The sequence below is a fragment of the Fukomys damarensis genome, unplaced genomic scaffold, assembly GCF_012274545.1.
Source record: "Fukomys damarensis isolate Sample0158 unplaced genomic scaffold, DMR_v1.0_HiC HiC_scaffold_13, whole genome shotgun sequence".
NCBI classification, from domain to species: Eukaryota; Metazoa; Chordata; class Mammalia; order Rodentia; family Bathyergidae; genus Fukomys; species Fukomys damarensis.
Window position 1 is genome coordinate 10,734,516 of NW_022900925.1, and position 16,689 is coordinate 10,751,204.

Here is a 16,689-nt window from a genome sequence, read left to right on the forward strand (position 1 = left end):
GTGGGGGGGGGGGGGAATGGGCGGGACAAGGCGCAGTGTGGACGACGCGCGGAGGGCGGACTCCCCAGCGAGACCGAGGGCGGAGGGGGGGCGGAGCCAATCACCGATCTAGTCGGTGAGGAGAGGGCGGGCAGCGCCCGGGCCCGCGCTATCCGGCTGACGCATCTGGCTGCTGTTCTCTAAGACCCAAGGGGAGGGGGAGGAGGAGGAGATAGAGCAGAGGTGCGCATGCCCAGTGGTACGGGGAGGAGCAGGGATCTGGCAGCGGGTGAGAAGGCTGCTTGCGAGCCGCGAACCCGGCGGGCGCGCACACCATGGGGGAGAAACCCGGGACCAGGTAAGGGAGGTGGGGCCACGCAGAGGGGCATGGGCGGCGGCGGCTCGCGGCGGGTGGCAGGCTGGTCCCCGGGCAAGGACAACGAAGAGAGAATCCAGGCTCCGGACCCTTGGGTCCCAAGGGGGCAGCCATCCGGGGCCGCACGCGTAGGTCCTCGAAAATAATGAGAGAGGGGATGGCGCTAGCCTGGGCCCCTGCAGAAAGGGAGGCCCGAAGGGGGTCGGATCCCGACGTCGGGATTCTCACTGAGATGTAGTGTTCGGACGACTGGGTTCTCCCGGGTAGGCTTCGATGCAAGGGCGGAGGAAGGAGCAGGTGGCCGGCCCCAAGGGGGTTGTATATGGGAAGACTGGATGCTGGAAGGGGATCCTCCCTAGCCTCACGGCCAGCCAATGGAAAGCTTCCTGTGCAATACCCTACAATCAGGCTGCTTCCACCTGTCCCAAGGGCCAGGTGGCTGTACTTCCAAACTTCTGCCTTCCCCTGGCTAACCAGGAGCAACAGCTTCATCTTGAGGGAGCAGAGTGCATAACGACCCTAAAATCGGGCGATGTCCCTCCTCAGGGTGGAAGGGGGAGGTAGTTCTGTCCAAAGCACACACTCCCCGGATGTTTTCTGTGCAATCGAGGTTCCTTCCTTCCACTGACACCCCGAGTCCTTTTTTTGTCTAGCAAAATCCACTTCCTGTTGTGACCCAACACCCCCAAAGTGTCAGGGGTGAATGTCTGAGTTCCCAGAGAGTAGGAGCAAAGAAAAAAAAAAGGTTGGGGCTGTATGCATCAACTCAGAGGGGTTCAGCACCCCCTCACTTACTCTGCAAAACATATCAGCCCCAGCACTCTCCCCACCTAGAGTATTAGAATCCACGTTTCTAAGCATCAAGATCACCAGTATGGAAGAGAGATGATCAGAGGGAGGAGTGGCATCTTGGATTAGGGGTTAAACACCCCCAGAGAAAGGGGAAGTCACTGACTTGAGGGAGGCCCCCTAATTTCCGTTATGTGGTTCAGGGAGGGGGACGGAGTGACCAAAGAGGGACTGCTGACTTGGCATAATTCCCTCCACCCTCATCAAATTCTGGGCCACAGGAAATGGAGAGAATAGCAGGAAGTGCAAAGGGGCATCTGCTTTCTCCCTCACACATACAATGGGCACCTCCCTGGTCATTCCCATACTTTTTCTCCTTGGCCAGCCTCAGTATGTGCATGCTGCTCCTCCCTAGGGTGACAAGAGGTGGCTGGGTTAGAATCCAAAGAGCAGGTTCCCTGTAGTTGCTCTAGGAGCCACACTCCATTCGGTCAACTGACTGTGACTGTTGCAGCCCTCTACCAGGGCTCCTAAATGGGAGGAAACATTGGGACAAGGAGGAAAACCAGAAGTGGAAGGGAGGGAGAGCCTGGATGATGCCATAGCAATCTGTCCCCAAGTTGGGACAAAAGGTAGGGTGCTTATTCTAGCTGCCACCATGTCCATGTTTACACTCCTTTATTGGTTGGGGACACCTGGGGCCCTCCATAACCTTTGCTGTATGGCGTTTGGACAGCTTGGCCTTTAAGGAGAAAGGGGCAAGTTTCTACTTGTAGCAAACATGGCTGGTAGAGTTGGAGGATGGGATAGTTGGCAGGTTTTCAGTTTCTATTATTGGGGACTGTCTTAAGAACTACTGTTGAGGCAGAGTGGATTGGAAGGGGTAAGGCGGTGTTTCAAAGAACAGGTCCACAGTGGGCAGAGTCCAGGTTTAGATTGTTTCAGTAGGGAGGGGTAAAACTCCTCTGAATTTGACACATTATCTATGTTGTTTACAAAGACAGGTAGTATAACAGTTTAGTGGTTAACGGCAGGGACTTCAAGCCAAACTGCCTCCATTTGTATCTGAGTTCCACCATTTATGCATTCTCCATGATCTTAGACAAAATACTCGACCTCTCCATGCTTCAGACTCCTCACTGGTAAAATAGAGATATTAGGTTTTCATTCATGGAACTGTTCCAAGTACTGAATGAGATAACGTACTTGAAACCCTAGGAACATCTGGGCATAGAATATTCACCCAATAAAAACTAGCCATCACCATCTTCTGCATAAGGCTGCACTGTGCAGAAGGTGCCTAAATGAACAAGGGAAGGGAATTCACGAGGGTGGGCCAAAGACAAGAGAAACCTTGGCCACTGGCTTCAAGGGGCTGCCATATAAGAAATGACAGACCCTTCTGGAAAGAAGTGGGAGGGAGAGAGCTAGGTAAAGTCTCCAACCAGGGACACAGGATGAGCTCTGCTTCTCAAGGTGGGGCAGGATAAGATCCTGGGGGAGTCTTCCTTGCTGAGTCTAAGGGAGGCAGTGGGGTTTCCCTTTATGTTTTATTAGGGTCTTCAAGAAGTCAAGCCCTAACTGCAAGGTGAGTCACCTACCATACTTATCCTTTAACCCTCCCTGGGCCCTACCAAAGCCCAGTCTGCCCCTAAACAGTCTCCAACCCCTAGCTCCCCACTTCCTGTGACAGCTAAGAGCTGACTTCCTTCCCTTCGGAAGCCCCTTGCCACAAAGGCTGCTCTGCCTGAGCCAGCCACAGGGCTGGGTGGGGCAGATCTGAGGTCCCTAAGCAAGACCAAAGAGGAGCCAGAGCAAACCTTGTGCCTAGGTATAACCCTGTTAGGAGCCTGGAGCTAGGAAAAGTTAACAGCTCCTCAGGCTATGGCCTGTTTATCTCAAAGTCCCTTGAGGAGACCTAGTGAGGGTAGCAGCTACTGTCTTAACTGGCTGGTCAGGCTGAGTCCTCCCTGAGGACCCAGATACACACACACACACACACACACACAGCCCTAACCCCTACCTAAAGTGAGAAAAGAGGTAAGGGAGCAGCTAAAAAGCCTAGTCTGGGAAACCCTACCATGCTTACCTTCCAACACTACTTGGAGAAACCCATTCCAGCATGGGGACCCTGGGGCAGGGCAGCCACTTCTGGGGGCTCTGATATCTTGTCACCATCCTCCCCGATCTTCCCTGTGACCCTGTGACATCCTCAGCTCACCGTGTACTTGGGCAAACGGGACTTTGTAGATCACCTGGACAAAGTGGATCCTGTAGGTAAGTTTGCCCAGAAATGGACAGCTCATTCCCCAAGAAGGAAGAGGGCCAGGCGTAGTACACACCCATAATCTCACCACTTAAGAGGCTCAGGTAGAAAGATCACACCTTTCAGCCCAGCTTGGACCATTTACTAAGACTGTCTCAAAAAAAAAAAAAAAAAGAATTGCTGGAGATAATAGATCAGTGTGAAGGCCCTGGGTTTGATCCCCAGTACCTAAAAAAAAGAGAGAGAGAGAGAGAGAGAGAAAGAAGGTTCTGGGCCCAGGAATCAATCAGGGTGAGGCCCCTCCAGGAAACAGGCCTGTATGTCTCTTACCTAGATGGAGTGGTGCTCGTGGATCCTGATTACTTGAAGGACCGAAAAGGTACTGGCCCCAAGTCCAGGGGCCTTAGGGGAAGAAGGGAGGAGTACAATGGGCTGGCATTGGAGGGGGACCCCAGAGAGATGGAGGGCTGAGGTGGGAGCCCAAAGTCGGATTCAGGAAAGTCTTATGTTGCTGAGGAGGGAGCTGCAGCTGCCTAGGTACTGGAGGGAATCAGGGGAAGGGGTGCTCCTGACTACTCCACCTTGTCCTCCCTTGCCAGTGTTTGTGACCCTCACCTGCGCCTTTCGTTATGGCCGTGAAGACCTGGATGTGCTGGGCTTATCCTTCCGCAAAGACCTGTTCATCGCCACCTACCAGGCCTTCCCCCCAATGCCCAACCCACCCCGGCCCCTCACCCGCCTACAGGACCGGCTGCTGAGGAAGCTGGGCCAGCATGCCCATCCTTTTTTTTTCACAGTGAGGATGCCCCCCACCTTCTTCAGGGGAAGGGCTCTGGGGCTGTGCTGGGGTGAAGGGGGTGAGGCACCTGTTACAAGCAGATCTAGAAAAAAACGGTAGAGCAGGGGCTCTAAATTCACCTCCCTTCAAGGTCACCCTGTGTTCGGGAAGCCCTAGTCTCAGCCTCCTTCCTGGGGCCCTTTTCATCTTTCTTTCTTATCCTCAGGTGCCCTTTCTTCAACTTCTTAAATTGAAATTGGGAAGATTTGGGCCTTTGTAGAAGGATTAAAGCCTCCCCTTTCCTTTGCCACAGATACCCCAGAATCTGCCCTGTTCTGTCACACTGCAGCCAGGACCAGAGGATACAGGGAAGGTACTGGAGGAAGGGCTTTGAGGGTGCGTGGGCAGAACAGGTCCATACATAAGAACTGAGGGTAGAGAAATATCGGTGTGTAGCCCCCATCCTCTTAGGATGCAGGTGTGTGCGGTGTGGTCACTGCATATGACACTGCCTCCTGCTCTCCTGCCCGCATGCACCTGGGTGGGGTGTGGGGGCTGCCCACATATAACCATTAACACGCCTCTGCCAGGTGCAGGCTGCAAAGAGGCAGAGGGGGAAGACAGACCCTATGTCCTTTACACCATGATGGGGCAAGATTTCCTGAACAGGAGGAGGGGGGTGAGGAGGAAGGAAGAGGGGTGGAGGTGGTGGCAGGAGCCTTGGCTAAGATGTGGCCTTTCCTCCCCTTCTCGAGGCCTGCGGAGTAGACTTTGAGATTCGAGCTTTCTGTGCCAAATCACTAGAAGAGAAAAGCCACAAAAGGTGAGGGACACAGACTTCTGTATGGTTTAGCCATTTCTTCTCCACATGTTGGCGTCCCAATCCCCCGTGGGAGGTGGGAGTTAGGCTTCGGCTGTCTAAGGACTGACCCCTCCCCTCTAACCCCCACTCCAGGAATTCTGTGCGACTAGTGATCCGAAAGGTGCAGTTTGCCCCAGAGAAACCCGGCCCCCAGCCTTCAGCAGAAACCACACGCCATTTCCTCATGTCTGACCGGTCCCTGCACCTCGAGGCATCCCTGGACAAGGAGGTTGGTCCTAGAGGGTGACAAAGGTGCCACAAGGCGGGCCAGACCCTGGGGGAAGGGAGAAGCCACAGACAAAATAGCATTTTAAAGGTTACCTCAGCTGGATGTGGAGTTGCTATGGGCTTGGGTTTATGGGTGGGGGTGTGGGGCAGAGCAACATGTCTGGCAGGGAGCACACCAAGAAGGGAGCTAGTAAAAAACATGTAATTCACATGACCCACCTCCCTTTGAAAGCTGTACTACCATGGGGAGCCCCTCAATGTCAACGTCCATGTCACCAACAACTCTGCCAAGACTGTCAAGAAGATCAGAGTCTCTGGTAGGAGGTGGGAGTGGAAGGGGGTCCTGGGGGGGGGGATCCTGCAAACGTGGTTTCCACTGCATTGAGAGCCCAGGTCAAATCCAGAGATGCAAAGAATTTAGGCCATTCTGGAATGATGTACCGGCCCTGGTGTTTACTGCAGGGAGGGCTTGGTGTCAGGGTAGGAGGTGGACGTGTGCTGGGGAATGGGATCCACGCCACATGGGGTGGGCTTTATTGTGGTGGAGGTGTGGCGAGGTGATAGTCTGCATTTCATCCAGAGCTGCTCGACCCCACCCCACAGTGAGACAATATGCCGACATCTGCCTCTTCAGCACGGCCCAGTACAAGTGTCCGGTGGCCCAGCTTGAGCAAGAGTGAGTATCATAACAAGCCTGGGTCCTGATCTGAGGAGTGAAGAGTAGGTCCAGGGGATTAAGAGGTGGCAACCAGAGTTCTTGCACCATTTCACTAAAAGGGTATTTATCCCCCCCCTGCCAGTTGGTTCTAAGCCATTAGTTTTCTTGAACAGACTGAGCCAAAACTTGTCCCCTTGTAACTTGTGCCCAAGGCAGCAGTGAGGGAGGAGATACTGTTTGGGGATGGTAGGCTGCCCCATCACCCAGTTCAGCCCCTCCAAGAGTCTTGTCCCTTTGTCCCCAACTCCCAGTGACCAGGTATCTCCCAGTTCTACGTTCTGTAAGGTGTATACCATAACCCCACTGCTCAGCGACAACCGGGAGAAGCGTGGTCTCGCTCTGGATGGGAAACTCAAACACGAGGACACCAACCTGGCTTCCAGCACCATGTGAGGGCGGGGCTGGGGACCCTGGGCCATGAGACAGACTTCTGTTCAGGGTCGGGCTATGTGCCAGCCTCTGTCCAAGAGTGCCAGGGAGGTATCAATGAACAGAAGAGACCAGGGGGGAAAAAAGGAAAAAACCCCTTACTTTCTAGAGGAGGGAGAGAGCAGATAATCAGATAAATGGTTAGGTACTTAGCATGTTGAGGAAGAAATGTTAAGGAGGAAAAGCAGCCAGAGATCAGTACACTGATTTTTAAATAGGGTTGTCAGGCAAGGTGAAGGTTGAGGAAGGACCCAGAGGAAGGAGGCAGTGTGAATAGGCAGGAAGGAGGGAGTCATTAGAGAGCTGCAAGTGAGAGACTTAGGTGGGTCGGGCCCAGTATCTGAGAATAGCAAGGTGCCACTGTGCCCTTGGACAAGAGTAGCCACAAAGGTTCAGAGTCATGAAGGGCTGGATCTCTCCTCAGCTGGTATCCTGGCACTGGGTACACATATATAACCACACACAGCCAGCCCTGAGACCAACGTGGTAAGAAGGAACCACAAGGAAAGGAGTAGGAGGCAAGGCAGTACACGCAGAGCTGTCGGGGCAGATGAAACACCCTGGAGAGTTCTGAGTAGCGGAATGCCTTGGTGTAGTTTACCACCATGATTCCTTAGCTGATGCTGCTGGAACTCTGGAGACTATAAGACCAGAATTCTGACAAGACCCCCAAGGCAGGCTAGGTGACAGGGCAATGGAGCCTGATCCAGCTCCTCCTCCCCCAAACCCCAATTGCAGCGTGAAGGAGGGGGCCAACAAGGAAGTGCTGGGAATCCTAGTGTCCTACAGGGTCAAGGTGAAGCTGGTGGTGTCTCGAGGCGGGTGAGTGATAGGGGAGCTTGGTGGGGTTTACAGTGGTTCTCTGGCTCTACCTTGTAAGTGGCATCCTCTTCATGGGATCTCTCCCCCTCCCCAGGGATGTCTCCGTGGAGCTGCCTTTTGTTCTTATGCATCCCAAGCCCCATGACCACATCCCCCTCCCCAGACCACAGAAAGGTAAGCACTGCACCCACTCCAGTCCCCTGTAGGGAGGACCCTGAGGCAGGGCCTGTGGAGAAACACTGGTCCTTCTGGCACCCACCCTCCACTCCCCTCTCCTCCCCTCAGCTGCTCCAGAAACAGATGTCCCTGTGGATACCAACCTCATCGAATTTGATACGAAGTAAGAAACTCATTCCCCTACCTTCCTCCTTTGACCCTCTTGCTAGAGATTCCCATGACATTCAAATCTACCGTCACACCTCCTGGTTTTGTTTTCTTTTTGGCTGGGAGGGCAAACTATCAAACTAGATGACTTAGCCTTATGAGTCTCTTACTGCCCCTTCTTCGTAGGGGTGGGGGTGAGGGGTAGAGTGGGAGGCCAAAAGAAGACAGAAACCCTCACCTCGTCCCTCTCCTTTCTACCACCAAGCTATGCTACAGATGACGACATTGTGTTTGAAGACTTTGCCCGACTTCGGCTGAAAGGGATGAAGGATGATGACTATGATGACCAGTTCTGCTAGGAAGGGGGGCTGGAAGAAGGGAGTGGATGGTGCTTGAAGAGGTAGGGGCAGGACTGAGATCCCGACTATCGTTGGGGACAGGCGGGTATGCCAGCCTTTCTTCCTTTCCCTCCATCTGGCAGCCAAGCCCTTCACTCCCTCTTCCTCATCCCCCCAGCAAGACACGCACTGGACCCTTTGCTTGTTGAAAGTGGGCATTAATCTTTTGACTACAGCTGTGCTTCTCCACCCCTCCAGTGGGTAGTAAGCTGTGTTCAGACCTAAGTTTTTTGGAAGGGGACACTTGAAAACGAGGAGTGATAGTAGGGAAGGAGGGAGAAAACTGCCACATTCACCTCACACCAACACACTCCTTCAGTCGCTATCTCCGCCTCCCATTCCTTCGAGATGATGTCCTGTGGGGGCAAGGCCGTTTCTTTGTTTTTGAGCATAAAGAAAATAAACCTTTTACTAGGCATGGGTATGTGTGTTTTCTCTGCAGCATTTAAAGTGTGTGTAGTATGCTCTTCCATGATGCTTTTCTGCACCCACAGAGCACCTGACACACAGGCTATTGATAAATGTTTACTGAATGACTATGCTGTGCCTGTGTTCTAGTAAACACTGAAACTCGATTTGGTCAGTCTACACTCAGTGGTACAGCTTGGTAAAGCCATAAAGTAAACGTAGTCATTTAACTTCCCTGCAGACTAGATGCTCCCGGGAGCTGGGTAGGCCATGCTCTTCCTTGTTCTGGCTGATAACACACGACCACATTGTCACCTGTTGTGACCAAATTGGGTTCATTTCCACTGTTCCTTATGGTTGCTCAAGCAGCCCACTTCTGGGGCTCAATAGGACCGCGTCTGCATGCCTCACCAGACAGAAACCACATAACGGACATCTTCATGCTGTCAGTACTTCCTTTCAAACACAGAAGCTGAGGCTTTAGGTAGCCAACAGCCCAAGTCCTATCTAGAAGCTACATCTTAGTCCTGCTACTGTGATATGCATCAAGGACTCCCCAAGGCTTGGCCAAAGCCCCAGCCCAGGCTGGAAGGAGTTACCAATACTCCATAGATATTTCTCACCTTTATCATCCACTGCTATGCCAGTAGCTTACCTTTCTGGTTTTTGCTTAAGACTCTATCCTTTCTTTTCCTCCATTCTTGAGTTCAGTTCCTATTATGTACTAGGTATAGTATAGAGACATAGCAGTAGAACCAAAATGAACAAAGTCATTCTCTAGTTATAATAACTGTCCCAAGGAAAAGTTTACGAGCTATGAGAATACATGACAGGAAGTCTGACCTAGGCTGGGACATGGAGATGATTTCTGAGAGGAAGTAACCGTTAAGCAGAGAAATGAAAGATGAAGATTTAGGAGATCACAGGGATAAGGATGAACCTTCTGGATCACAGCAACCCAGTGTCTTTTAGAAGGAACAGTACATTTGGGGACACAGACCAGGGACTGGGAAAGATATAGAGGTCCTAAAGAGGGTGGTGGGCAGATAGGGAAAGCACACAGGGGCTCTCAGCCTATGTTAATCATCATATCCACAGGCTTTAAGCGCTACCAAAATGCCAAGGACCTTGCAGGAGCAGCTCACCTACCCATTCTGGATTTGTCAGGCAGAACTGCCCCCTCTAAAACAGGCCTCCAGAGCCAGGTGTGGTGGTGCACACCTGTGTCATCCCAGCAATCAGGAGGCTGAAGCAGGAAGGTTGCCACAAGTCTGAGCCAGCCTGAACTACAAAGTAAGACCCTGCCTCAATCAGTCAATCAATCAAAACCTAGGGCTGCAGCACCTTCCTGAATCCCATGACCTCAAGCCCATAGATCTTAAACTTAAAGTGAATCTGAACCCACTGGGAGGCACAATAAAATCCAATTTGAGTCAGGAGGTTCCATGAAGTAGCCATGAATCTATTTAATTAACACACCCTTTGAGAACAATGCCTTTTCAAAAACTTTTGTCTTTAATGCATTTTAGAAGGTAATACATGTACATGGTTTCTTTAAAAACCCGAACAGTATAAAACAGTAAGCAGTAAAAAGGTCTCCTGTCCCACTCCCCACCCTTTCATTTCTCTTTCCCAGAGACAAGCACTATCACCAGTGCCTTGATAACCCTTCATATCTAATACCCACACATGCAGGTTTATCACTCTTTTATCTTAAATACAGAGGACAGCATACTATGAACTCTTCTACAGTTTTTTTTTTTTTCTGGTACCGGGGATCAAACTCTGGACCTTGCACTTTTGAGGCAGGTGTTTTTTGTTTGTTTGTTTGTTTGTTTTTTGGTACCACGGATTAAACTGGGGTCCTTGCACTTGCAAGGCAGGTGGAACCACTGAGTTAAATCCCTGGTCATGTTTGTTTGTTTTCTTAATAGTGTATCTAGAAGTAGCCAGGTGTGGTGGCACAAGCCTATAATCCTAGCACACAAGAGGCTGAAGCAGAAGGATCACCATAAATTCAAGACCAGCATGGACTACATAAGAGTTCAAGGCCAGCCTAAACTACATAGCAAGACCCTATCTCAAAAGACAAGGAAAAACAAAATTATCTAGAAGCACATTCCCTAAGCAATATATATAGATCCACTTTGTCTCTTTTATTTTTCATCTTTTTTTGGTACTGGGGATTGAACCCAGGGCTAATTCATGAATGCTGGACAAGCAATCTACCAACTAAGCTACATCTACATTCCTTTGAAAATTTTTATCTCTACTTGTACTAATAAGTTTTTAATTTTTTAACCTTTTATTTTGAACTAAGTTGCCTAGGCTGACCTTGAACAGTCAGTCCTCCTGCCTCAGCCTCCCAAGTAGCTGGGATTACATAGGCTTGTGTCACCATGCTCAGCTCCAGTTCATTCTTTAAAAAACAGCCTTGTGACCAGGGATTTAGCTCACTGATGCTGCCTCCTGCCTTGAAAGCTCAAGGACCTGAGGTGATCCCCAGTTTAAACAGGGGGCGGTGCTGGGCGTGGTGGTGCACACCTGTAATCCCAGCACTTGGGAGGCTGAGGCAGGAGGATTGCTGTGAGTTTGAGGCCAGCCTGGGTTACATAGTGAGTTCCAGGTCAATCTCAACTACTTAGTGAGACCCTGTCTCAAAAAAACAAACAAACAAACAACAAAAAAAAAAAAAAAGGAAAGGAAAGCCTTCCATTGCCTAGATGTCTTTTTGGGGAGTCGGGGAAGGTACCAGGGATTGAACTCAGGACCTTGTGCTTGCCAGGTAGGCAAGGCACCACTGAGCTACATTCCCAGCCCATAATGTCCTATGACATATTAAATGTTTACTATTTTGCCAATTCAAACAATATTACAATAATTATCCTTGGATATATGTCTTTAGCATATGTAAAGTGTGCCTACAGGACAAAATCATAAAAGCAGCATTGCTGAATCAAAGAAGGTGAGCATCATTTTGATCACTGTCAATCAAACAAAGTAAGATAATGTTACCCAAGTGTTTTATTGTTGTTGTTTGTTTTTTGAGACAATCTTACTAAGTAGTTCAGACTAGTCTTGAACTCACTATATAGCCCAGGCTGACCTCAAATTTGTGGTGATCCCCTTGACTTAGCCTCCTAAATGCTGGGATTACAATTACCCAAGTTTTAATTTGCATTTCTTATGATCAAGTGAGGTTGCACATGATTGTAATCTCAGTAGGCTGAAGTTGGAGAAATGTAAATTCAAGTCCAGTTTACACAATTTTGGAGCTTACAGAGACTTTGTCTTAAAAAATAAACAGCTGGAAATATAGGTCAGCACAAAGGCCTTGGGTTCAATCTCCAGTAACCCCCCCACAAAATTTTATTCACTGTAAGTGAAGATGAATCCAATTTACTTTTTGAGTTGTTTTTTCTTGTAGTACAAGTTTGTGTTATATAACCACTACATTCATTGTGCAGAGTTGGTACACGCACACGATGCGCCTTAATTTTTTTTTTCTCATTGAGTTTATTGGTACATTTTAGGTATACAGTACAGTTATATACATCACTGGGATCTTGTACCTTTACATGACAGGTCTTGGTTCTCATTTTTTTCCCCTTGTCCCTGCCCTCCCTTCACCACCTCCTCCCACTATGCATCTTAATTATTTTTACATCCTCTTCCCTCTTAACCTCCCTCCCTCCATCTCTTGGTCCCCTTCCTATTTGCAAAAGATCTCCTTGTTTCCCATTGTCTCTCTTTTATTTTGCTCTTTATTTGTACTTTGGATTTCTCATGTAGGAGAAACCATACAATATTTATGTGTGTTCAATGTAATCTTTGTTAATTTTGTGTTACTGGGATTGAACCTCGGGCCTTTACACTGAGCTACATCCCCAGCACCATTTATTCATTCATTCATTCATTTGAGACAGAGTCAATCTAGGTTGATAAATTGCCCAGGGTAGCCTTAAACTTGCAATCCTCCTGCCTCAGCCTCTCAGAGTTCTGGGAAACAGGTATGAGCCACCATACCTGGCTCAATGTACCCTTAAAAGGTCCCCATACATTAAAGAAACTGGCCCAAAGTAGTATGCTTTGCAAATATTTTTCCCAGTTTGTCATATATTTTGAATTTGTTAACACGAATTATTTTAAAATACACATTTCAACAGCATTTAATACATTCACAGTGTTGTGCAACCATCATCTTTATTCAGTTCCAAAACATTTTGTTTCTAGTATATTTAATAATGCATACATTTTTAAATTTCAAGGTACTCCGCTACAATCATTGTTTTACATTTTGGCTTCTTAGTTTTTTTTTAGCACAAGGAAAGTTCTTGGCCCTTGTTTTCTCACAATTTGACACTTCCTTTTTTCCAGCCTACACTTCAAGATCATCATATCAACCACTATCTCAGCAGCACACCCTTTTCTCCTTTGATATTACAGGCTGTCAAGCCCCACGCTTAAATGTTTCCCACCTCTTTGTTCTAACAAAGAGGTTCATGCACACTACCAAAGAAAAAGCACACAACCATACTTGTTCATTCAACAAATATTTTTTAACACATCCTAGGTGCCTCAGGTATAGATTTGAGGCCACCAAAAATGTACGGTCTCCAAGCAAAGTGGGGGCTAGGCCAGACATGGTAGCTCACACCTGTAACCCCAGCTCTCAGGTGGCTGAGGCAGGATGATCACTTCCAATTGGAGGCCAGCCTGGGCTAAATAATAAGTTCAAGGCCAGCCTAGACTATATAGTGAGACCCCATGGGAAAAAAAAAAAAAAAAGAAACTCGGGCCTTCAATACCTGCAACCTTATGCTCTGTTCATGTCCCTGGTCACTTCCATAGCCTGCTCCCAACCTACTAATTTTTCACCCTCCTCATGCTTATAGTGACTTCTGCTTTTCACAGAGTAGGGATTGAGAGATGAATGATTTCAGCTTCTCACCTCCTACTGACAAAAACACTGACATCTACACCAATTCTCCTACACCACTGCCAAGGTTAACATTCTTCTCCAGTTCAAAGCTAATCCCTCCACCTGTGCTCATATCTTTCTCCTCCCACCTCCTCTGAGACCTTGATTCATCAAACTGCCCCCTTCTCTTCAACCTGGCTCTTCCTCCATGGTAAATAAAGCCAGACAAGAGTTTTCCAAGAGAAGGGAGAGAAAAGACAAAGGAAGGAAAACAAAAAAAAATCTCCACCACTTTTAGGCCCCTCTCGCAGTAAAGTATATCTCCATTTATTTTCTGTCTCAATTTTGATTACTTTTACTTTTATCAAAGTACAGTAATGCACAATGGACCTTTAAATTACAGTCAACCTGATATATGAGCAACTTGGGTTATTTAGGCTAATGGAAAATTCATCTGCCTTTTGTTATCTATAGCATGTACCCAGGTAAACATCCAGACCTCAGCTGTATTGACTTACAACCAATTTGAGTTACAACCAGCCCTCAGGAACCAATTGAGTTTGTAAGTCAAGGGTGGGTCCACTGTATATCTCCAGTTTAAGGAGTCAGTACTACATGATCCATTACCATAAAAGTAGGCACCTCCCTCCTCCACTTTCTTTCTCCTCAGAGACAAATACTTGCATGTCCTTCAGATGTTTCTGTTGGCACTAACTTCCACATTCTAAGCATGTTTATTTTGCTTCTTGATTTCTGCTTTCAATACCATTAACTGGCTTCCCACTGGAGAAGGTAAAGATTGAGGCCCCTTTCACCCCTCTGATCACTACAGAACACTTTCCATCCTGGTTCCATCCTCTATCCTTTCAAGAGAATTATATCAATTGGGATAATAACAATATTCAGGATTTAGTTATGCCCATACAAAGAATGTTTCTAGTTGCCTCATGAGGTATGTTATGATTACCTTTCTCATCTTAGTCAACTTTGTTTTTCCTGAATAGTTGTAATATTTAAATTTTCTTAATTCTCTGAATTTATCACTAATTCAGCCCATAGTCTTGCAAAAGTCTACATATCCTCTCAAATCATTTGAAACAAAACAATGTTCATCACTGAGGCAGGCATGGTGGTACATGCCTGTAATCTCAGCACTCAAGAGGCTGAAGCAGGAGGATCCGCTTGAGTTCAAGGCCAGCCTGAGCTACACAGTGAGACCCTGTCTCAAACCCACCCCCACAAAAAAAACAACAGTCATCTTTTTCATCTCCTTGAAGAAATCTGTCCAGATCCTTCTAATGGACTGAACATTCTTTGCATATGCTACCCTAAGACTCCTTTAGCCTCAGCCTTGGGATTCCAGTTAACTTTCATGAGTCAAGGTCTTTTAAGTTCCTGGATCCAGTATCTTCCTCTGCTGGCCTAACTAATAACTTCCTGAGAAAGAGTACACATAGAAGAAAAATCTTGAGAACTTGTGCATATCAAAATGTCTTTGTTCTGCCTTCATAATTCAGAGTTTGGCTTCTGGAGATTTTTGATAACTGTATCTCCTAAAATCTACTCTTCTATAGTGACAGAACAATAGTTGGCCACCTAGGAAGGGACTAGATATCCCAGAACCCCAGAGTAGATGAGACCATAAGATCAAGTTTCCTTCAGTGGAATGTGAGTAGAAATGATGTGAACTACTTCCTCAGCAGACCCCCAAAACAGGTCTGCCCTCCACATTTCCTCTTCCTCCTTTCTGTCGGCTGTGACCCCAGGATGGCAGTGACTCAGTTTTGACGATACAAACAATGCTTACAGCCATGTTTCTCTAATCTACTGCACATACAAATCACCTGCAGATCTTAAAACATAAACACTTAACTCAGCAGGCAGTAGGTGTGGGGGGCTGGGAACTGAGACTGTATTTCTAACCAGTTTTTCATTAATATCATGCTACTGAAGTGCAGACCACACTTTTGAGTCTAAGACCCTAAAGGATGGCACAGCTGCTCTGCAAGTTTTGTTCACTGTATAATTTGTGGAACACAGTGAATAACCCACACTGAATTATTTTACAAGAAAAAATTAAGTTTACTGAGAAAAATGCAATCACTGCACTTTCAGCCTTCACCTTAACACAGCTGGAGCATGGAATTCTGAATTGGAAACCATTTTCCTAAAAGTATGAAAAGCATTGCATTATTCCACCATCTTCTAGTGTGGAGTATTACTATTAAGGGCTCCAGCAATGTTCTGATTATATGATATCTGTTTTCTCTCTGGAAGCTTGCAAGACATTTTTCTCTAAGCCTAGTGTTCTAGTGTAGGGTCTATTTTTCTCTATTATACTGGACATTTAATGGGCGCTTTTAATCTGGAAGCACAAGTCCCTGTTTCCCCCTTCATAGTCTCTGTGATCTCTCCTAGAGTTTAAACTTCCTGGACTGAATTTTTTTTCTATATGTCTTTTCATTTGCTGGGGGGTTTCTCGATTTCTCTTTCAATCAGTGATAGATTTTCCACTCCTTCTCCCATGGTTTGATTGTACAAGTATGTTTTCTTAGCCTTTTTTCCCCAACGGGATGCACCATTCCTGAAGTTACTACAATACCGGATCAATGTGTGAAAGTGACAAGCTCCTATTCCATCTCCTATTTCCAAAGCTCCATTTAATATATTGTTCGTGAATACAGAACGTATCAGATACTAAACTGATAAGAACAGATACTGTACGTGATCTTGGCTGACACTCCAAAAAGACCGACCTATCTTCCTTCCTTCCTTTCTGTCTTTCTTTCTTAATAAAAAACAGGGTCTTGCTATGTTGCCCAGGCTAGCCCCAAACTCCTGAACTCAAGCAATCCTCTTGCCTCAGCCTACTAGAGTGAGGACTATAGGGTTGGGTTTTTTTAATAGTATCTTTTATCTAGGCACTCCAAGGGTTGTTCTCCCCACCCCTTGCATATTTTAGTCTCTATCTTTCATGTTAGAAAATTTCCTTAAATATTTAGAAATCCTTGTCTGTTTATACTTAAGAGTGAGGTAGTTCAGTGGTACAGCACCACTAGGTTCCATCCCCAGCACTACCACCAAAAAAGAGAAGTGCTAAGAAGTTGACTAGCAGTTCCACAAACACAGATTGGACTTACCCATTATGAGTTTCACTATGGTGGGATCTGACTACATGCGTCAGTGAAGAGCCCTGATGTTAATTAGGTCTCTTTTCTAAGCAAACTTTCCAGAGGAATGTCTGTAAGCTTTAACCTGGAAAGCATAAGCCTGCTTGTCAAGGTTGTGGAAACCAGTATTAGTTTGTAAACTTTCATTTAATCTGTTTTCAATACAGTACTTTTCCTTTCTTTTTTTTTTTTTTTTTTTTTTTTACAGGGTCTCCCCTTTG

General features: G+C 47.3%; 1 protein-coding gene and 1 non-coding gene across 5 annotated transcripts; one reads left to right on the forward strand and one right to left on the reverse strand.

Annotated features, from left to right (window-relative positions):
• Positions 1-141: 141 nt before the first annotated feature.
• Arrb2 (arrestin beta 2) lies at positions 142-8,402 on the forward strand. 4 transcript variants are annotated; one of them, XM_010605771.3, is made up of 15 exons: positions 225-337; positions 2,702-2,732; positions 3,361-3,421; positions 3,745-3,789; positions 4,010-4,206; positions 4,502-4,561; positions 4,944-5,011; positions 5,144-5,279; positions 5,511-5,602; positions 5,859-5,954; positions 6,248-6,385; positions 7,164-7,247; positions 7,342-7,421; positions 7,533-7,587; positions 7,837-8,402. In XM_010605771.3, exons 1-15 carry the CDS (start codon positions 315-317, stop codon positions 7,928-7,930), a joined length of 1,260 nt encoding a protein of 419 aa, XP_010604073.1. In that variant the 5' UTR covers positions 225-314; the 3' UTR covers positions 7,931-8,402. The 4 variants fall into 4 exon arrangements, with proteins under 4 accessions (XP_010604074.1, XP_010604073.1, XP_010604076.1 ...); XM_010605773.3 differs by having other exon boundaries at positions 226-337; positions 5,511-5,595; positions 5,882-5,954; positions 7,837-8,401; XM_010605774.3 differs by lacking the exon at positions 7,164-7,247.
• Positions 8,403-15,866: 7,464 nt separating this feature from the next.
• LOC117285933 lies at positions 15,867-16,052 on the reverse strand. The gene has a single exon (XR_004517060.1). It is a non-coding gene; the product is annotated as a U2 spliceosomal RNA (small nuclear RNA).
• Between the last annotated feature and the right edge of the window lie 637 nt (positions 16,053-16,689).